The sequence below is a fragment of the Girardinichthys multiradiatus genome, chromosome 10, assembly GCF_021462225.1.
Source record: "Girardinichthys multiradiatus isolate DD_20200921_A chromosome 10, DD_fGirMul_XY1, whole genome shotgun sequence".
NCBI lineage: Eukaryota > Metazoa > Chordata > Actinopteri > Cyprinodontiformes > Goodeidae > Girardinichthys > Girardinichthys multiradiatus.
Genome location: NC_061803.1, coordinates 23,938,372 through 23,961,055, shown reverse-complemented (window position 1 = coordinate 23,961,055; position 22,684 = coordinate 23,938,372). Strand labels below are relative to the sequence as shown.

The window sequence follows — 22,684 nt, the reverse complement described above, 5'->3', positions numbered from 1 at the left end:
ACAACCAAATTTCTCTGTTAAAGTGAAGCATTTTATAATCTGAGAAAGGTGTCAAATGAATTTACTTGCATGCTTTACCTAAATAATTCCTTTTTCATTTTGTTTTGTAATTGCTTCATACACAGCTTACTCACTTCCTGCATACCTTCTATACTAACATATTTTCTTACTGATTTAATTTCCCAACTACTTCATTTATGCATCTATTCCCTTCTTTGTTGCTTATTTACTTAGTCACATACTTTCTACCTATTTTCCTCTCTTAACATTTTTCTCCTTTTCTTCCTTTATTGGTATTTCTTTTTCTCCCTTCTTTTCCTTCTTCCTCAGTAATTTCCTTACTTCTTGCTTTCTTTTTTTATTATTTACATCCTTGCTAAACACCTTCCTTCCTATGCTTCCTGCCTTCCTTGCTTTGTTACTAACTTCTTTTCTCCTCCTTTCTGCATAACTTCCTTCATTCCCTACTACCTAACTTCATTCATAAATTTTTTCTCTCATTTTTGATCCTTCCCACCTACCTTCTTTTCTTCCTTCTGTCCTTTATACTTTTCTGCCTTTGGAACTGACTTCTTTTTCCCTTTCTTTAATCCACTTATCCAAATCATTCATCCATCTATCCTGTTCATCTTTCCTAATTTATTTCCTTCCTTCTTTCATTCCTAACTTTATTCATCTCTTCCATCCTTTGTTACTAAGTTTTTCCTTCCTTCCCCTTTGCTTACCTACTAAGCATTGTTTTGGTGCTAACTTTGTGGTTATGAAAGGATTAGCTTAGATCAGTAGTTGTTTAACAAGGTAAATGTGTGCTGGTTAGCTGGTAGTAAAAGTGCTTCTGTTTTGTGTCTGTTGTCCAGTTTGATGGCACCATACTCCTCATAACATTGCTGGTGTTGTTCCTCCTGCTGGCCCTCCTCTTTATGTGGTGGTTCTGGCCTCTGTGCTGCACTGTGGTAAGAAACACTTTCTAATATCAGAGGCTGGAAGGTTTTTAATGAAAAGAGCAGGACTTATACTCCCTTTAACCTTAAGTTCAGGGATGTTTTATCTCAGCTGGAACAACCACGTGATGAATCCTTAAAACCAGTTACTCAGACACAGGCAGCATTGATGAGCATTGTTGTGAAGATCCTTCATTGTCTCCAACCTGTCCACAGGTGATCAAGGAACCACCTCCTCCTCCTCCTCCTGAGCCTGTGAGTCCAAACAGTTACACACATATGCACACCTTCATAATATTGATTGGGACTGTTGGAAAGTAAAGGTCATCTCACTCCTGTGTTTTTAGGAGTCTGATGATGATGACGATGGTCTGCCAAAGAAGAAGTGGCCCACTGTGGATGCCTCATATTATGGAGGAAGAGGAATTGGTGGAATCAAGAGGATGGAGGTGATCAGATCAGATTCACACAGTTCAATCAGATGATTCAGATGAAAACCAAAAGGTTCACTAATTGTTCCTACATTCCCTGGTGCCTTAAGGTGCGATGGGGCGGTAAGGGCTCCACCGAGGAGGGGGCTAAGCTGGAGAAGCCAAAAAACGCGGTGGTAAAAATGCCAGAACAGGAGTATGAACCTTATGAGCCCAAACCCAAGAAACCTCAGAACAAGAAGCCGCCTCAAAACCGAAAGTGGTACACACCTATCCGGGTAAGCACTGCCACAGATTCACACAGAACCGCAGATTGTAGCTTCAAAAATATGTGCATACTTGTATTTTAAGTTTGTGAAGACATTCACAGTGAAATATTACATTTTTCATACTAATACACACTCCTTATAGATACTGCTTACAATGCAAATACTATACAGTACAGACCAAAAATTTGGACACACCTTCTCATTCAAATAGTTTTCTTTATTTTCAGGACTATGAATATAGTAGCTTCACGCTGAAGGCATCAAAACTATGAATTAACACATGTGGAATTATATACTGAACAAAAAAGTGTGAAACAACTGAAAATATGTCTTATATTCTAGGTTCTTCAAAGTAGCCACAAAGTTTTCCAACAATTTTGAAGGAGTTCCCAGAGATGCTTAGCACTTGTTGGCCCTTTTGCCTTCACTCTGCAGTCCAGCTCACCCCAAACCATCTCGATTTGGGTTCAGGTCCGGTGACTGTGGAGGCTAGGTCATCTGGTGCAGCACCCCATCACTCTCCTTCTTGGTCAAATAGCCCTTACACAGCCTGGAGGTGTGTTTGGGGTCATTGTCCTGTTGAAAAATAAATTATGGTCCAACTAAACGCAAACTGGATGGAATAGCACGCCACTGCAAGATGCTGTGGTAGCCATGCTGGTTCAGTATGCCTTCAATTTTGAATAAATCCCCAACAGTGTCACCAGCAAAGCACCCCCACACCATCACACCTCCTCCTCCATGCTTCATGGTGGGAACCAGGCATGTAGAGTCCAGTCCATCCGTTCACCTCTTCTGCGTCGCACAAAGACACGGTGGTTGGAGCTAAAGATCTCTAACTTGGACTCATCAGACCAAAGCACAGATTTCCACTGGTCTAATGTCCATTCCTTGTGTTCTTTAGCCCAAACAAGTCTCTTCTGCTTGTTGCCTGTCCTCAGCAGTGGTTTCCTAGCAGCTATTTTACCATGAAGGCCTGATTCACACAGTCTCCTCTTAACAGTTGTTCTAGAGATGTGTCTGCTGCTAGAACTCTGTGTGGCATTGACCTGTTTTCTAATCTGAGCTGCTGTTAACCTGCGATTTCTGAGGCTGGTGACTCGGATGAACTTATCGTCCGCAGCAGAGGTGATTCTTGGTCTTCCTTTCCTGGGGCGGTCCTCATGTGAGACAGTTTCTTTGTAGCGCTTGATGGTTTTTGCGACTGCACTTGGGGACACTTTCAAAGTTTTCCCAATTGTTCGGACTGACTGACCTTCATTTCTTAAAGTAATGATGGCCATTCGTTTTTCTTTACTTAGCTGCTTTTTTCTTACCATAATGCAAATTCTAACAGTCTATTCAGTAGGACTATCAGCTGTGTACTGTATCCACCTCCTGCACAACACAACTGATGTTTATAAGGCTTGAAATCCCACTTATTAAACCTGACAGGGCACACCTGTGAAGTGAAAACCATTTCAGGTGACTACCTCTTGAAGCTCATCAGTAGAATACCAAGAATGTGCGGAGCAGTAATCAAAGCAAAAGGTGGCTACTTTGAAGAACCTATAATATAAGACATATTTTCAGTTGTTTCACACCTTTTTGTTCAGTATATAATTCCACATGTGTTAATTCATAGTTTTGATGCCTTCGGTGTGAAGCTACAATATTCATAGTCACGAAAATAAAGAAAACTCTTTGAATGAGGTGTGTCCAAACTTTTGGTCTGTACTGTATATATACTGGGAAAGGTCATGAAGAATATTCTTATTAAATAATTTAATCCTAAACCCTCAGTCCTGCAGTTCTGTCAAACATTAGAAGGTTTTAATGTTTTTACGTTGATTATTTCAGTAAACATACTTGTCACATCATCTTCTTTATTTAAAAAAAACTCAATAATGAAAAAATTAGTCAACAAGTTGGACCCCTATTGTCATGCCAATTTCCTGCAATTGTTACAGTTTTGACGACATTCCTAAAATGTTAACATTTGTGTACGCATACACAAAAAATAATAATTACAAAAAATATTTTGTTGTCGGGGTGGTTCATATCTGGTTGCAGAGCACATGGTTCTGCACAGAAGCACTCCAAAAAAATACATTTATGTAACTTATGAATGATTTCTAAGTACATTAGTTTATCTTAATTCAAACTCAGAGTTTCAGAACAGATCCAGGACATGAGGTGGCCGAAGCTCAGGCACCGTTAACAAGTTTGGTGATGGAATGTAATTTCATCACTATTACGTTGAACAATTGTATGGATAGGTATCTGCACAGTTAGAAAGGTGCAGGTCCTAAACTTTGGATCTTCCATAGTCCTATACAGTAGTTTAACAATGGCTGACTGCTATAGCTTAACCCCCATCAGGGAAATGTGCTGTGGTGTGATATCCCCATTGCATTCTCTACGGGGAACTACAGGGGTTGGACAATGAAACTGAAACACCTGTCATTTTAGTGTGGGAGGTTTCGTGGCTAAATTGGACCAGCCTGGTAGCCAGTCTTCATTGATTGCACATTGCACCAGTAAGAGCAGAGTGTGAAGGTTCAATTAGCAGGGTAAGAGCACAGTTTTGCTCAAAATATTGAAATGCACACAACATTATGGGTGACATACCAGAGTTCAAAAGAGGAGAAATTGTTGGTGCACGTCTTGCTTGCACATCTTGCTGGCATCTGTGACCAAGACAGCAAGTCTTTGTGATGTATCAAGAGCCACGGTATCCAGGGTAATGTCAGCATACCACCAAGAAGGACCAACCACATCCAACAGGATTAACTGTGGATGCAAGAGGAAGCTGTCTGAAAGGGATGTTTGGGTGCTAACCCGGATTGTATCCAAAAAACATAAAACCACGGCTGCCCAAATCACGGCAGAATTAAATGTGCACCTCAACTCTCCTGTTTCCACCAGAACTGTCCGTCAGGAGCTAACAGGGCTAATATACACGGCCGGGCTGCTATAGCCAAACCTTTGGTCACTCATGCCAATGCCAAACGTCGGTTTCAATGGTGAAAGGAGTGCAAATCTTGGGCTGTGGACAATGTGAAACATGTATTGTTCTCTGATGAGTCCACCTTTACTGTTTTCCCCACATCCGGGAGAGTTATGGTGTGGAGAAGCCCCAAAGAAGCGTACCACCCAGACTGTTGCATGCCTAGAGTGAAGCATGGGGGTGGATCAGTGATGGTTTGGGCTGCCATATCATGGCATTCCTTTGGCCCAATACTTGTGCTAGATGGGTGCCAAGGACTACCGAACCATTCTTGAGGACCATCTGTATCCAATGATCCAATGGTTCAAACATTGTTTCCTGAAGGCGGTGCCGTGTATCAGGATGACAATGCACCAATACACACAGCAAGACTGGTGAAAGATTGGTTTGATGAACATGAAAGTGAAGTTGAACATCTACCATGGCCTGCACAGTCACCAGATCTAAATATTATTGAGCCACTTTGGGGTGTTTTGGAGGAGCGAGTCAGGAAACGTTTTCCTCCACCAGTATCACGTAGTGACCTGGCCACTATCCTGCAAGAAGAATAGTGTCATTCCCAAGACGAATTGATGCTGTATTGGCCGCAAAAGGAGGCCCTACACCATACTAATAAATTATTGTGGTCTAAAACCAGATGTTTCAGTTTCATTGTCCAACCCCTGCATTTGGTCCACTGATGTGCGAATAAACCTATTATTTTCTCTTGCTCAGGGTAAACTGGATGCCATCTGGGCTCTGTTTCGCCATGGGTATGACCAGGTTTCCCTGATGAGACCCCAGCCTGGTGATCATGTAAGTTTCTCAGATTTAAAATATTTCAGCAACGAGCTCCACTTCAGTCCATCACTGTTATGTTGTTAATGGACAACAACACGTAGGTACCATAAATCACTTTTGTTTTTCTTTGTCAGCATTTTTCTTCTTTTTTTTGAGTCAATCAAAAAATATAAACTGACATGTTTTTAAGAAGATTAAATGGAAGGTTATGTAAGATTTCTCCAAAAGAATTTAAAAAACTGTCATTTCTGTCTTAAATGCACCTTAAACGTGGGGCAGTGTTCCATATGCTGCATCCTATGTACCTGTTGAATTGTGTTTGATGATTTTTATTATTTTACCAAGAAAAAACATGGAGGAATCCATACTGAGTGACTCTAAGCTCCATACAGATCTTGTTACTCTGACTCTTTCTCTGACATCTTCTGAAAAGAATTTCAAACCACAGGAATGGCAAGGCTGGGTTTATTAAAAATCAGTATGCAATAAATAACACGAGAAGACTCGTCAATCTAATAGACTATTGCAACATTTAAATAAAAGCGGTTTAATTGTTTCAGTATATATAGAGAAGGTTTTTGACAAGTTAATAGGAAATTTCAATTCATTACCTTACAGAAATTTAGATTTGGACGACAGTCTCACAACTTCCTCCTGGTCAGAATGGACTTGAATTGAGCACTTGTATGTGTATAATTAAATGTCTGAAGTGGGATTTCTGCAGAGGCTACAGTCATGAGGTTTTGGACTTTTTGGACTCTGGGCTGTTTTATATGCTTCCCCTCATCAATGTGGCCAGGCTACTTTGACACTGTATTGAATTTGGATTGAATAAAATTATTCACGGAATTCAGATGCTGTCCTAATATACTGCTCAAAAAAATAAAGGGAACACTTAAACAACCCAATATAACTCCAAGTAAATCAAACTTCTGTGAAATCAAACTGTCCACTTAGGAAGCAACACTGATTGACAATCAATTTTACATGCTGTTGTCCAAATGGAAAAGACAACAGGGGGAAATCTTTGGTGATTAGCAAGACACACTCAATAAAGGAGTGGTTCTGCAGGTGGGGACCACAGACCACTTCTCACTACCTATGCTTTCTGGCTGATGTTTTGGTCACTTTTGAATGTTGGTAGCGCTTTCACACTCATGGTAGCATGAGACGGACTCTACAACCCACACAAGTGGCTCAGGTAGTGTAGCTCATCCGGGATGGCACATCAATGTGAGCTGTGGCAAGAAGGTTTGCTGTGTCTTTCAGCGTAGTGTCCGGAGCCTGGAGGTGCTACCAGGAGACAGGCCAGTACACCAGGAGACGTGGAGGAGGCCGTAGGAGGGCAACAATCCAGCAGCAGGACCGCTACCTCCGCCTTTGTGCAGGGAGGAACAGGAGGAGCACTGCCAGAGCCCTGCAAAATGACCTCCAGCAGGCCACAAATGTGCATGTGTCTGCACAAATAGTTAGAAACCGACTCCATGAGGATGGTATGAGGGCCCGACGTCCACAAATGGGGGTTGTGCTCACAGCCCAACACCGTGCAGGACGCTTGGCATTTGCCAGAGAACACCAGGATTGGCAAATTCACCACTGGCGCCCTGTGCTCTTCACAGATGAAAACAGGATCACACTGAGCACATGTGACAGACGTGACAGCGTCTGGAGACACCGTGGAGAGCGATCTGCTGCCTGCAACATCTTTCAGCATGACCGGTTTGGCAGTGGGTCAGTAATGGTGTGGGGTGGCATTTCTTTGGAGGGCCGCATGGCCCTCCATGTGCTCGCCAGAGGTAGCCTGACTGCCATTAGGTACCGAGATCCTCAGACCCCTTTTGAGACCATATACTGGTGCGGTTGGCCCTGGGTTCCTCCTAATGCAGGACAATGCTAGACCTCATGTGGCTGGAGTGTGTCAGCAGTTCCTGCAAGATGAAGACATTGAAGCTATGGACTGACCCGCCCGTTCCCCAGACCTGAATCCGATTGAGCACATCTGGGACATCATGTCTCGCTCCATCCACCAACGTCACATTGCACCACAGACTGTCCAGGAGTTGGCGGATGCTTTAGTCCAGGTCTGGGAGGAGATTCCTCAGGAGACCGTTGTCTCATCAGGAGCATGCCCAGGCGTTGTAGGGAGGTCATACAGACACGTGGAGGCCACACACAATACTGAGCCTCATTTTGATTTGTTTTAAGGACATTACATCAAAGTTGGATCAGCCTGTAGCGTGTTTTTCCACTAATTTTGTGTATGACTCCAAATCCAGGCCTCCATTGGTTATTAAATTTGATTTCCATTGATGATTTTTGTGTGATTTTGTTTTCAGCACATTCAATTTTGTACAGAACAAAGTATTCAATGAGAATATTTCATTCATTCAGATCTAGGATGTGTTATTTGAGTGTTCCCTTTTATTTTTTTGAGCAATGCAGGGGTTGGACAATGAAACTGAAACACCTGGTTTTAGACCACAATAATTTATTAGTATGGTGTAGGGCCTCCTTTTGCGGCCAATACAGCGTCAATTCGTCTTATATATTCGACATATACAAGTCCTGCACAGTGGTCAGAGGGATTTTAAGCCATTCTTCTTGCAGGATAGTGGCCAGGTCACTACATGATACTGGTGGAGCAAAAGGTTTCCTGACTCGCTCCTGCAAAACACCCCAAAGTGGCTCAATAATATTTGATCTGGTGACTGTGCAGGCCATGGGAGATGTTCAACTGCACTTTCATATTCATCAAACCAATCTTTCACCAGTCTTGCTGTGTGTATTGGGGCATTGTCATCCTGATACACGGCACCGCCTTCAGGATACAATGTTTGAACCATTGGATGCAGATGGTCCTCAAGAATGGTTCGGTAGTCCTTGGCATTGACGCGCCCATCTAGCACAAGTATTGGGCCAAGGGAATGCTATGATATGGCAGCCCAAACCATCACTGATCCACCCCCATGCTTCACTCTGGGCATGCAACAGTCTGGGTGGTACGCTTCTTTGGGGCTTCTCCACACCGTAACTCTCCCGGATGTGGGGAAAACAGTAAAGGTGGACTCATCAGAGAACAATACATGTTTCACATTGTCCACAGCCCAAGATTTGCGCTCCTTCCACCATTGAAACCGACATTTGGCATTGGCATGAGTGACCAAAGGTTTGGCTATAGCAGCCCAGCCGTGTATATTGACCCTGTGGAGCTCCTGACGGACAGTTCTGGTGGAAACAGGAGAGTTGAGGTGCACATTTAATTCTGCCGTGATTTGGGCAGCCGTGGTTTTATGTTTTTTGGATACAATCCGGGTTAGCACCCGAACATCCCTTTCAGACAGCTTCCTCTTGCATCCACAGTTAATCCTGTTGGATGTGGTTCGTCCTTCTTGGTGGTATGCTGACATTACCCTGGATACCGTGGCTCTTGATACATCATAAAGACTTGCTGTCTTGGTCACAGATGCGCCAGCAAGACGTGCACCAACAATTTGTCCTCTTTTGAACTCTGGTATGTCACCCATAATGTTGTGTGCATTTCAATATTTTGAGCAAAACTGTGCTCTTACCCTGGTAATTGAACCTTCACACTCTGCTCTTACTGGTGCAATGTGCAATCAATGAAGACTGGCTACCAGGCTGGTCCAATTTAGCCATGAAACCTCCCACACTAAAATGACAGGTGTTTCAGTTTCATTGTCCAACCCCTGTGTATATCCTTTTGGTAGAGCAAAACTGCCCTGGCACATGTAGGCAACCATCTGCACTATATGGTATGCCTAAAACACTGTGAGAAGGTACTTTGAAAAAAAAAAAAAAAGGAATGGTGTGAGAAAACATTAAATTTGGTTTTAACCTTGACGACGGTAACCGGCCCACACCTAAATGGTTTTCCTTCGCCCCTTGCTCCACTTAGTGTTACGTGTAACAAGCTCAATGCCAGTAAGGTGTGGGGCTCAGGCTACACTGTCAGTCTGTCTTCTCACATAAAAATTATTTCACTTTTCAATGCTTTCTAAACATGCATGCTGAAAATGTGGTTGTGGACAATTTTTAAGGAATAATTCATAATGGAAACCTGCGTAAATGGGTTCTATTACTGAAGAATGTCTGAGCATTTCTGATTACAACAATATAGCAAGTGGAGTCGCAGGTCTGCTTTTACTATAATGAGTTCAAATACCTGAGTGGGTTTTACTTTTTGCAAATGGGGATTTTAATAATTATCAAAGATTTGTAAAAAAAATAAAATAAACACTGTTCATGTTCATTTTACCTCAGATGTTAGAACATGGAAATAAACAGTGGTTTAATGCCCAACTGTGAAGATGGTAGAGTAATGGGTGCTCATTCTCGAGAATCTATGATCTATCAAGACAGGAATTTGATAAAAATCACTTCTTTAGACATCTGGACGTAAGGGATAACTGTATTAGATTAGATCCGCCTGTTTACTTCCAAGCTTTTGAAATGTTTACTACTCCGCTAAATCCAAAGCTAAATTGTAATATTAGCAATTGCTTCCTTACAAACCTTTGTACAAAGTGTGCATACAAATTCATGGAATATTGGAGTCTCTAAACCATGCAACTACCATATCTAGATTACAAAAACAACATTTTGTTCCACACTTAGTGAGAAATGCACTAAAAGTAGTCAGTCATATGTAATGATTAGTCATTGTGCCCTCCTTTCCTCAGGCTCATTCACTCCCAGTGTTTCTGAGCTGGCTAACACCTCTTGTTAGCCAGCTGGCTCAGTGCATGCTGTTCAGCCAATTCCTCTCTCACACCTGCTTTGCATTAAACACTATAAACCAGACAAAAAGCAGAACCACAGCTCACATCTTGTAGTTGGGCGGACTTCTTCTTTTCTTTCTGTTTTTTTTGTTAACTCTTGTCTTTCCCAGATGATCCACATGGTTCTGTTTTAATGCCCAGAGCATCTATCAAATAGCACCACATAACAGCTAGGGCTGAATGTGGAGAAAGGAAAGGCTTTACACTCAAAGAACAAAGCTCTCTGGGGGATCTTAAAAATACTTCAGAAACATCAGTAAACTGTTTTATTGATTCAAATTGTTTTTCATCATTTGTCAATTCCCCTAATCTGCATAACAAAAATTAACTTGGAATAAATTGAAGGTGTGAAATACTTCACATGGTAAAACTGAGTGCCGTAGAAACCAACATGTGATTCATTTCGCCTCTGTTACAATTAGAATCCGTCAATTTGGTGGTCATTAAAATGATAACATGGTCAATATTAAAGTTGTAAATATTAAGGTTATCAGATTTAACGTTGCCTGTTTTCATTTACTGCCTTGATTTTAGTGCCTCCATTTTTACCACTTCAGTTTTACCATTTATCACGTTCACACCGTAATTTTTGTTACTTCTGGTTGATTGGACTACGGCAGCAGCCCCAGCGCAACAGGTGGTACTATGTTTTGGTTTCTTCTGATTGTTATTCTATTCATATTGCTTTCTGGATTATGTTCTGTCATTGCTATGTGTCTTAGGTTTGATTATGTCCAGGCAGTATTTAGTTCCTGCCATGCTTTGTTTTCATTCTCTGTTAAGCATCAGCGTCATTTGGCCTACCTGCAATATGTTAATCAGTTTTGCTTTTCACCTGTGTCTTGCTATTCATATACACCCTCCTCCTGTTCATTTGTCACAGAAACATTTTGAATCACCTCAATCAGTTACTTATTCATGTTTGCCTGTTTGTTTGGTTCTGCCTCCACCTGTGAGTACAGTTTTTACAGCTGAAGATTAAACCTTTACTTACCGTCATGCTGCCTGCTCATCTGCATTCCGGGGTCCTCCGCTACACAAGCCTTGACAACTTTAAGGGTATCCAGTGGTTGTGTTCTGGTATACAAGACAAAGTGCTTGCATGGTTTGGATCTTCTTGGTGTGATTACGTTTCTGTTACAGGATGACACTATTCTGTTGTGATGGAGCAGTTTGATGGGTATAAAAATTGTATATCATCTGTTTTGGTCTTCACAGTCTTCATTGTCCGGGGGCACCACACCTGTCTTCCACTGAATTAACATACATCAGCTGCTGAGCATGGAAACAACCATGTAAGGATTCTGCACTCGCCACTTGATCTGTCTTTAAATATGTGCATATCTTTCTTTCTGTGCAGGGTCGATGCATCAACTTTACCAGAGTAAAAGATGACTCGGCAGCAACCAAGGCCCCACCCCGTGCCCCAATCAATGCGCCCTCACCACCTCCACCAGACTACTGTCCAATTCCCTGCCCCAACTCCTCGTCTCCAACCTCTTCCAGCCATTCCACCAGATCACCACCATCAGGCCAGGTACCTCCAGGACCACCACCATCCCGCACGCCTCCAGGGCCACCCTGTCCTCCACCAGCCCGTCCTCCACCCACCCTTCTACCTTGAATCATATGGACAAACATCCTTCACCCTCCCACCCTATCCACTTTGATACCACAGTGATATTACTACCCTTCTGAGCATGTCTTTTATGTTATGTTTTATTTAGGAGTTCCTGCTGCCAAATATGCTCCTGCCATATATCAAAGATCAGCTGTATGCTGACAATGAAACATCATGTATTCCTTCTGTTGTATTGGGTTAGAGTCTCAAGTTAAGCTGCAACCTCACACCTTAAGCTGTTCTCGCATCTCACACGGTTAACTATAGATAAGGAACATGTTTGAGTTGAATGCTTTCTGTAACTGTGTAATGCCAAAGCAAAGTGAGATGCTCCATAAACCGATGGGCAACAAAACGTATTTAAACTGTGGTTTAACTTGACATTCTATCCCACATAAATCACATACCACCATTTGTCAGATCTTGAGGAATTATTGCTGGAAAGCAAAGCAAAAAGATGTCTATTGAAGAGTATTGAAAGATATTTAAATTTGTTATTTTTATCAAATATTGAATTATGTGATTGCTGGTAATTTTGCCCCTTCTTCATTTCGTATATTTGCAGGTTTGGTCCTCTCTTACCCGACTGTTGCCATGACTATGCAATGGACGGTACAAAACTCAGTTTACTAAAAGCAAATGAAATTTTATAAATCTAGTTAATATGAATAAATATCTACAACTGAAGGTAGCTTAAAGTCTTTTTTTAAAGCAAAATAACCTTAAACGAAACTGTTTAAATACATCAGTATGTATAAGCTTGTTTATGAGTATAAAATAAAAACAGGATCAGACAAAATGGAATCAATTAGTGACAAAATAGGGGCATGAATTTGAGAAGGGAGCGAAGTGACCCAGAACCAGTTGGGCCATTGATATAAGGCAAAGAGTACTTTTTAAATTACAAATGTACTGTGATATTATCCCTTTCTATTGATAAATAGAAGGTTTTGTTGCGTGAGTTTACCACCTTAATTGCTACCTAAGTACACCTAAAAGCAGCAAATTCCAGTGATTTATTGATCAACAGTGTGTGGTAAAGATTTGTGGTCCAGTTGTTGTACAATTGGAGATAGGGTTAAAGGGAGGATATGTGTTTTTTGGTATGTGTTTCAGGCGTTTAAATGTCATGTTGATTGAAATGTTTGAGGTTGGAATTTTGGAGTAAAGTGAGAGGGAACATGTAATTTTGTATATTTGTTTCTATTCTTTGTTCTGGTATCTGCGCACATTGACTGTTGAACAACTAGAGAGTGTGTTTGTTTTGTTAGCATCTGGAGGCTGAAAGTAATGTAATCAAGCGTCCAGATATCCGATTCAGGTCTTTTCTTGAGTTTTTCCTTTTTCTTTTTTGCAACACATTCCTGATACTGTACTTTGGTAGAGTCTTATGTATTTTAAGTTTTCAGTTATATCATCACCAATCACATTGCAACTGCAGGGCAGTTCAAAAAGCATCTAATTTATTTTACTCCCCAACAGTAATGCTGGTGAGTATCAAAACAATTGACAAGATGTCCGATCACTGACATTGACACTGTGTGAGCTTTAAAACACATTAGCTATCTGTTTAAACGTAATATTAGGCATGTCAGCATTGCATGACACCTTTGCTGCACTGTAAAACATGTTGCTCAAACTAACAGCTTCAATAAGATTTCATGTCATTTACATCTGAGTTAGCTTCCTGCTTCCATATAAAAATGCATCCAGTTAAAAATGACAAGAAACACGAAAGTATATTATTTTCAGGGCATTAGCACAGGAAGTGGGCAGCTGCTAATGCAACACCACCTTGTCTTAACTGAGGAACAGCAACATTACTGGTAAAACAAGGCAAAAGCAAAGATTATCCGGTTTAAAAAAAGTGGAAAAAATATATGTTAATAGCACCACTGATAAATAAATTTTTAAACTAGGCCCCGGCAACACTCCAGATGTTTTTCTAAATGGCAATAAAACAAAGTAGGTGCAAATGAAGAACAAAGTCTGTTTTGCAAAAATATTTTTATTATTGTGGACAGGGGCTAAAACAGGATCTCAAATTTTGTTCCTATTGATGCACAACCCAGTAGTAGTAGTAGTGCAGCACAACTCAGCACTACAGGAAATCAAAAAGTAATCATTTAAATCACTCATGGGTAATTTTATATTCAAATTTAAGGCTTAACGCTGTTTATTTACTTTCAGGTGTGTTAAAAGTTCGCATATTCACTACAGGATTTGTAATATTGGTATTTCTGAGGAAAATGCTCTAATATTGGGTATTAATAACAACAATAATAGAAGTTCCTCTATTGTTGATTCATTCGCAGACACTGTTGTGTTTTTACATTCAGTTAGCTGTGAAAAAAGTTGAAGGTGTATTCTTTTGGTTAATAACATACTGGTCCTTCTCAAAATATTAGCATATTGTGATAAAGTTCATTATTTTCCATAATGTCATGATGAAAATTTAACATTCATATATTTTAGATTCATTGCACACTAACTGAAATATTTCAGGTCTTTTACTGTCTTAATACGGATGATTTTGGCATACAGCTCATGAAAACCCAAAATTCCTATCTCACAAAATTAGCATATCATTAAAAGGGTCTCTAAACGAGCTATGAACCTAATCATCTGAATCAACGAGTTAACTCTAAACACCTGCAAAAGATTCCTGAGGCCTTTAAAACTCCCAGCCTGGTTCATCACTCAAAACCCCAATCATGGGTAAGACTGCCGACCTGACTGCTGTCCAGAAGGCCACTATTGACACCCTCAAGCAAGAGGGTAAGACACAGAAAGACATTTCTGAACGAATAGGCTGTTCCCAGAGTGCTGTATCAAGGCACCTCAGTGGGAAGTCTGTGGGAAGGAAAAAGTGTGGCAGAAAACGCTGCACCACGAGAAGAGGTGACCGGACCCTGAGGAAGATTGTGGAGAAGGGCCGATTCCAGACCTTGGGGGACCTGCGGAAGCAGTGGACTGAGTCTGGAGTAGAAACATCCAGAGCCACCGTGCACAGGCGTGTGCAGGAAATGGGCTACAGGTGCCGCATTCCCCAGACCTGGGCTACAGAGAAGCAGCACTGGACTGTTGCTCAGTGGTCCAAAGTACTTTTTTCGGATGAAAGCAAATTCTGCATGTCATTCGGAAATCAAGGTGCCAGAGTCTGGAGGAAGACTGGGGAGAAGGAAATGCCAAAATGCCAGAAGTCCAGTGTCAAGTACCCACAGTCAGTGATGGTCTGGGGTGCCGTGTCAGCTGCTGGTGTTGGTCCACTGTGTTTTATCAAGGGCAGGGTCAATGCAGCTAGCTATCAGGAGATTTTGGAGCACTTCATGCTTCCATCTGCTGAAAAGCTTTATGGAGATGAAGATTTCATTTTTCAGCACGACCTGGCACCCGCTCACAGTGCCAAAACCACTGGTAAATGGTTTACTGACCATGGTATCACTGTGCTCAATTAGCCTGCCAACTCTCCTGACCTGAACCCCATAGAGAATCTGTGGGATATTGTGAAGAGAACGCTGAGAGACTCAAGACCCAACACTCTGGATGAGCTAAAGGCCGCTATCAAAGCATCCTGGGCCTCCATAAGACCTCAGCAGTGCCACAGGCTGATTGCCTCCATGCCACGCCGCATTGAAGCAGTCATTTCTGCCAAAGGATTCCCGACCAAGTATTGAGTGCATAACTGTACATGATTATTTGAAGGTTGACGTTTTTTGTATTAAAAACACTTTTCTTTTATTGGTCGGATGAAATATGCTAATTTTGTGAGATAGGAATTTTGGGTTCCTGTACGCCAAAATCATCCGTATTAAGACAATAAAAGACCTGAAATATTTCAGTTAGTGTGCAATGAATCTAAAATATATGATTGTTAAATTTTCATCATGACATTATGGAAAATAATGAACTTTATCACAATATGCTAATATTTTGAGAAGGACCTGTACATTCTTGTGGTTAAGACTTTCACATTTTATTATGTAAACTTGGCCAGTTCTTCGCAATGACCTGGTAAAGTCTCAAGAGAAGAGGTTTGACACACAAGTAATCCTGGTAAATGAAGCCTTCTGTGATTTTTGTTCCTTTCTTTATCGATGTCAGTTATGTATTTTTTCAAAACATGCTTATTTCAGCAATTTTTGTAATATGTCAATCAGCTCATTGTGCTCAAAAACATCAGTGTGCCTCAATTGAATTAGATGTAAAGTTTTGTTGTAATCACCATGAACAGAAAGATACAGACAAGACAGTTAGCAGTATGTCTTTTTCACCTTTTACACATTCCTCATATTTTGAGTTGTACCGTTGTCTTATTACATTTAAGTGTAAAATCTGTTGACTTCTACAATAATGTTTATCATGAGCTAGAATTTGCATTAAGGGTTCCCAAAACACTGTTATATTGTGTATTTTTAATGATTGGCAAACATTTTTTACATCTGCCTAAAGATGAAATGTTTTATTACAAACTAATTGATTCATTCAATAAAATTTTTTGCTAGACTTTGAAGAGAACAGTATGAACATCAGTACCAAAAACCCTATTAATGATTAAGCTGACTTTCTATTGTTGGCTGACTTGAATTTTTTACAGTACCAATAAAGTTTTGCTCTTAAGCATTTCCTGAAATAGTTTTTAATTTTTGTCTATTTGTTCCATGTCACTAGCTAACTGCATGTTTTTGATTGGCTTTTATTCAGATAAAAAGTATCATATTTTGTCCTGATTTATAAAATAGGCCTACCTCCTTCTTTGCAGTGTGGACAATAGCTTAACAGGTTGGACTTGACAGTATGAACAAAGCAGCATTAAGGTTACATGGTCTGGCGGACTTTTTCAATGAATTAAGCAATTAAAATGAATGAAGCAATAAAACAGGGTTTACACACATTTATATACACAACATTGATAGAAGCACAACTTGTAAACAATGCTTATTTTGCCTCAAGCCTATGCAGGCTAGTGTTTCAATTCAATTCAAATTCAAAGATACTTTATTGATCCCCGAGGGGAAATTAGAATTCCAGTACAACCCATCCAAACATACATCATGACACAAGACAAGGGGGGACTGGTCACCGAGGCTTTGCTGCCCACTCATAGGCGCTGCCCTTGCTAGATGAGAAAAGAGGCCACATTAGGTAAGTAGAGGGAAAAAATCATATTTCACACTTTATCCTTAGCAGGATACAGTTTGAGATTGTAAAAAACCTCAGCACCAAGAAACCACAAGTTTACAAAACAACATCATGCCGTGAACGGTGAAGGTGGTGTGAGGGGGTGCATATGTTTATCTTGAACATGTGTGTGTGTGCAAGTAAGTCCATGAAGCACTGTCCTAGAGGCCATTGTCCTTGATGGTTCGTTGGAAGGTTCATCAACCGGCCACAAAGTTCTGAGCAGGTCCACAGATGTCCTCAGGGAAGGGAGGGGGGGGCAGAGGGAGCAGAGCGTCATGTTTACATAACGTCCAGGAGATGTTGAAGATAGCCAGCCATCAAGGCCGTGCAGGGGACCCAGATTCAGAAAAACATCTCGCTGGTGCTTCTCAAAGGCGAATCCAAACAGCCAAATTCCAGGTCCTTTCCACCAGATCCGAGCGAACAACTTTCTCCAAGATTTATCCCGTTTCACCCCTGAGTCCAGGAACCGCAACCTGCCTGCGATCCTGTGTAAGGATCACATCCAGTCTGCGATTCAGCTCACGTAACATCTCAGTCTGAGTGTTGATCGCTCTGCAGATCCCATCATACATGCCAGGCAGCCTTACAATGGCCAGAACAGCTGCTGACATTCTCCGAATTTCTCAATATGCCAGGTAACTGCTGACTCCAAAAAGCAGAAATCCTGATATCAAACATCCAATTATATACACATCTTCCACATCCTCGACTGACATTATCGCCAGACACACAATCCTCCATTTCTGCCAGGATCCATTGTGTATCCGGAGAAAAACGTCCCGTCCGGGCAAGTGGGCTCTCCCGACCCCTGTCTTCTCGTCGAGAAAATTTGATCAATTGCATTGAGAGACCAGCTGACCAAATCCATATTTTGGAAGAATTTGGAAGATATAAAAAAAGAGGCTCCAAAAAAAGACAAGACACAGAGCTGAAGCAGAGCAGATATGGGAGGGGTGCGGGAGACAGAGAAAAAGCATCCTGGTAATGGCTTGCCTGTTTGCTAACAGGCAAGCCATTACCCTCATCAGGGGGATCTCTAGTTTAACAGGGTTACTGCATTACACTTAATACGATTTTACATCAGAGATTAAAAATAGCTAAAGATTTTTTAAAGTGGAGCTCATATGTAGGAAACAGTGATCTGAATGAACTCAGAATGGAAGGTCAAATGAGACGTTCTCAAAATGGGAGTCAAGCTAATTGCAAATGAGCCTGAAGGCTATTTGTAAGTGCATTTTAGCAGTTTAAAGCCACATTAATCTTTCATAGATACTTTTATATGCTTTTACCATTACATTAGATATTTACTCTGACTGGGTAGTCCGCCAGTATTTACACACGTCAAACTATTGCTATCTACATTTTGTTTCAATGTTGTTCAAGACATGGTTCAATCAGAAAATAATGGTCCTACAGATGATTCACTCACCTCAGGATACTGGATGCTTGAAACTAAAAATTAAATTGATGACATCACTTAATACCTCAGCTGATATTTATCTGACCACTTGGGAAACAGTCATAGGGCACTGAAATTTCCTTCCCAGTTGGTCAGTTTATCCTTTAACAGAAATAACCAAGGTGATGACATAATGGAAAAGTAGCATACCCCCAGTCATGATGCACCAGAACACTGAATTCCACCCCCTCAGAACAGGATTCCATCAAATGCAACACATACAAAGACATGACAGAATCTGATGTTACAAAATATTTCTTTCATTTCCTCGCGTGCTGCGGAACTGCAGATGAAAATTAGTCTTTATTGCTAAATCTGGCATATTTACACGTGAACCTGTGCTCGTGTTAATAAATATGCATTGTTCCATTTTAAATAAATAAAATAAATGTAGACCCATATAATACTTTTTTTTCGGTATGCCAGCATAGTCAAAGTCCAAACCTAAATCTAATTGAGAATCTGTAGCAAGACTTGACACAAATGCTCTCAATCCAGTGTGCAGGAACTAAACGCATTCTGTATGTCCAAAGCAGGTAGAAACCTCAAAAGACCTGCAGTTGTAATTGTAGTAAATATTACAAAGTATTGAGTCAGGGTGGCCTTTTAAAAAGGTTTGACCGCCATAGATCTTTTACCTCCTTTTTCCAATTTTACATTAATTGTGTTGGTCTATCACATACATCAAAATAAAATGTGTGGAAGTTTGTGAATGTTAGGTGGCAAAATGTGGACATGTTCAGAAATCTAAAACATATGCTTTCTCAGCTGTAAGTCTCTAGCACCATTGTTATGTAAAATGAGGCTGATGAGACAGTGGTCATCAGGGGTCCAATATGTTACATTTATAAAATCTTGCAGGTTAATGTTGATATTCATGATCACTGTAATTTGGAGCATCGGTGTCAAGTTTGAAGAAATTAACTTAAATTTTGCGGTTCAGTTCAAGAATCTGTTATTTTTTCCCAACAGTTATTTCAAACTTACAGCCAACTTAAAGATTTTGTGGTTATTTTTAATTACATCCTAATTTGCTAATTAACAAACAAAAGCCGGGGATAAGAAATGGCATCTTAATGGTCCTACAGTCACACCACAACAATCATTTTATGCTATATATGTCAGGACTTGAGCAACAGAGAAACCCAGAATGCAGACTAGCAGGCAGCATGACGGTAAGTGAAAAAAATATTTAATTAACAAAAACTCACTCCAGATGAGGCAGGATCAAAACAGGCAGATGAGGCAAGCAAGACAGGCATGACATGATCAAGAAAAATAAGACGTGAGCATGATTTGAAAATGTTTCCGAAAGGAATAAACAGAACGGAGGTGTATATATGGAATGTGAACCAGGTGAAGAAAGGAGCCAGATTAGTTTGGAGCAGGTGAACTGAATAAAGTTAATTGACAGGAGAAAACAGAACGTGGCTGGAGCAAAACAGAGACCCTTGAATACAAACTAGTACACTATGAAATTAAAGCATAACCACATACAAAATACAAAACTTGATAAGACATGAACAAAACAAAAACTAAAGCATGATTAGGAAAATAATAAACAGAAGCATGATTCAAAATCTAAGAATAATAATAATAAACAGAAGAACGATTCAAAACCTTAACTGTGAAAAACATAAAGAAAAAACCTGAAACCAAAAACCAAACAACCCCAAATCATAACAATATAGCTCTGTTTCTGGTCTGGTTTGCAGAACTTCAGACAGTATTTGTGGAAAGAGAACTCCCACCAACCACCATCACGGGGCAGAGCAGGCTGAGGGCAAATTCATGCAAAACTTCCACAAAAGATATCATTATAGAAATCTAAAGCTGCTATAGTTAATTTATAGTTCAAAAAAGAACCAAAGGAGGTGTTGATCAAACAGTGCAAGAGACAGTTGTGTTATTTACTGGCTGACATGTTTACAGCGAATCACTTTCTGTTTAATTTGTCACTTCAGCCTTCCTTTCCGCTGCTTTTTTTTATCTTACCCCTGGCCAAAAAAAAACCAAGGCCCACAGGAATGTGCTGATGTCTGACTGTTTCATCTCGGTCTCACATTACCGCCCAGACTGAACCTTACTGACCCATCACACACACATTACACACATAAACACACACACAGATGTTGGCATTTGTCATTGTGGCTATATTTTGATGCTTCCCGTATCCTTGGTGACCATGTGGGGGAAACAGCGGGCTGGAAACAGCTGTACTATGAGCACAGTGGTGGTTTTCTGTCACCACATTTACTGGTTCTAATCCTAGACATAAAGTCGCAGGGGGTTTGTCTTCAGCGTTTTGGGTTAAATTCATTCCAAAAAGGCTGGGAAACAATGATAACTGTATATTTATAAAGAGGCTTTGACTAAAAGGGTTATGAGTAAGGTTTATGTGATGAACAAATACATTGTGCAGTGAAGGGAAAATTATATTTGGTTTTAAATTTTTTTACAAATAAAAAACTGAAAAGTGTGGTGTGGATTTGTATTCAGTCCCATGAATTATTACTTTGAGAAAGCACATTTTTCTGCAGTTACAGCTTCAAGTCTTTTGTGCACTGAATATCTCCTTGCATATGTAGAGACTGGAACCTTTGCCCATTCTTCTTCACAAAAGATCTGAAGCTCAGTCAGATTGGACGGAAAACATCTGTGAACGGAAATGTTCAAGTCTTGCCAAAGATTCTCAATTGGATTCAGGTCTGAACTTTAAACTGGCCATTGTAACACATGAACATTCTTCAATCTAAATCATTCCACTGCAGCTCTGGCTGTCTGTTAAGGATAATTATCCTGCTGAAAGATGAACCTCATTCTAAGTCTTTTGCAGCCTCTAACATGTTTTCTTCAAGATTTGCATTAGCTCCCTCGATTTTCCCACCAGCTGTCTTCCCTGTCCTAACTACGTGTGATACAGTGGGGATAGTTTGCTCAGCAAAATGTAAGGTTATATTTGTTTTCTTGCCATACATAGTGGCATTCTGGTTTCATCTGATCAGACCACCTCCTCTCACATTTGCTATATTTCCTACATTCAATTCAATTCAGTTTTATTTCTATAGCGCCAATTCACAACACATGTTGTCTCAAGGCACTTCACAACAGTCAGGTACATACATTCCAAGTAATCCTAACCATTGAACAGTGCAGTCGGAGTTAGCTTTTTATTCAAATTGGATAAAAAGTTTTTCTATCTAAGGAAACCCAGCAGATTGCATCCAGTCAGTGACTTGCAGCATTCCCTCCTCCCGGATGAGCATGTACAGGTCCTTCTCAAAATATTAGCATATTGTGATAAAGTTCATTATTTTCCATAATGTCATGATGAAAATTTAACATTCATATATTTTAGATTCATTGCACACTAACTGAAATATTTCAGGTCTTCTATTGTCTTAATACGGATGATTTTGGCATACAGCTCATGAAAACCCAAAATTCCTATCTCACAAAATTAGCATATTTCATCCGACCAATAAAAGAAAAGTGTTTTTAATACAAAAAACGTCAACCTTCAAATAATCATGTACAGTTATGCACTCAATACTTGGTCGGGAATCCTTTGGCAGAAATGACTGCTTCAATGCGGCGTGGCATGGAGGCAATCAGCCTGTGGCACTGCTGAGGTCTTATGGAGGCCCAGGATGCTTCGATAGCGGCCTTTAGCTCATCCAGAGTGTTGGGTCTTGAGTCTCTCAACGTTCTCTTCACAATATCCCACAGATTCTCTATGGGGTTCAGGTCAGGAGAGTTGGCAGGCCAATTGAGCACAGTGATACCATGGTCAGTAAACCATTTACCAGTGGTTTTGGCACTGTGAGCAGGTGCCAGGTCGTGCTGAAAAATGAAATCTTCATCTCCATAAAGGTTTTCAGCAGATGGAAGCATGAAGTGCTCCAAAATCTCCTGATAGCTAGCTGCATTGACCCTGCCCTTGATAAAACACAGTGGACCAACACCAACAGCTGACTCGGCACCCCAGACCATCACTGACTGTGGGTACTTGACACTGGACTTCTGGCATTTTGGCATTTCCTTCTCCCCAGTCTTCCTCCAGACTCTGGCACCTTGATTTCCGAATGACATGCAGAATTTGCTTTCATCCGAAAAAAGTACTTTGGACCACTGAGCAACAGTCCAGTGCTGCTTCTCTGTAGCCCAGGTCAGGCTCTTCTGCCGCTGTTTCTGGTTCAAAAGTGGCT

General features: G+C 40.7%; 1 protein-coding gene across 1 annotated transcript in view; it reads left to right on the top strand.

The window, feature by feature from the left end:
• Positions 1-13,017, top strand: part of antxr1c (ANTXR cell adhesion molecule 1c) — a 66,493-nt gene extending 53,476 nt beyond the window's left edge. Inside the window, exons 13-18 of the mRNA XM_047378183.1 lie at positions 858-953; positions 1,158-1,196; positions 1,289-1,390; positions 1,483-1,650; positions 5,345-5,425; positions 11,570-13,017. Of these exons, the coding sequence (XP_047234139.1) occupies positions 858-953; positions 1,158-1,196; positions 1,289-1,390; positions 1,483-1,650; positions 5,345-5,425; positions 11,570-11,833 (750 nt within the window). The 3' untranslated portion in view covers positions 11,834-13,017. The remainder of the gene's footprint in view (positions 1-857; positions 954-1,157; positions 1,197-1,288; positions 1,391-1,482; positions 1,651-5,344; positions 5,426-11,569) is intronic.
• The last annotated feature ends 9,667 nt before the right edge of the window (positions 13,018-22,684 follow it).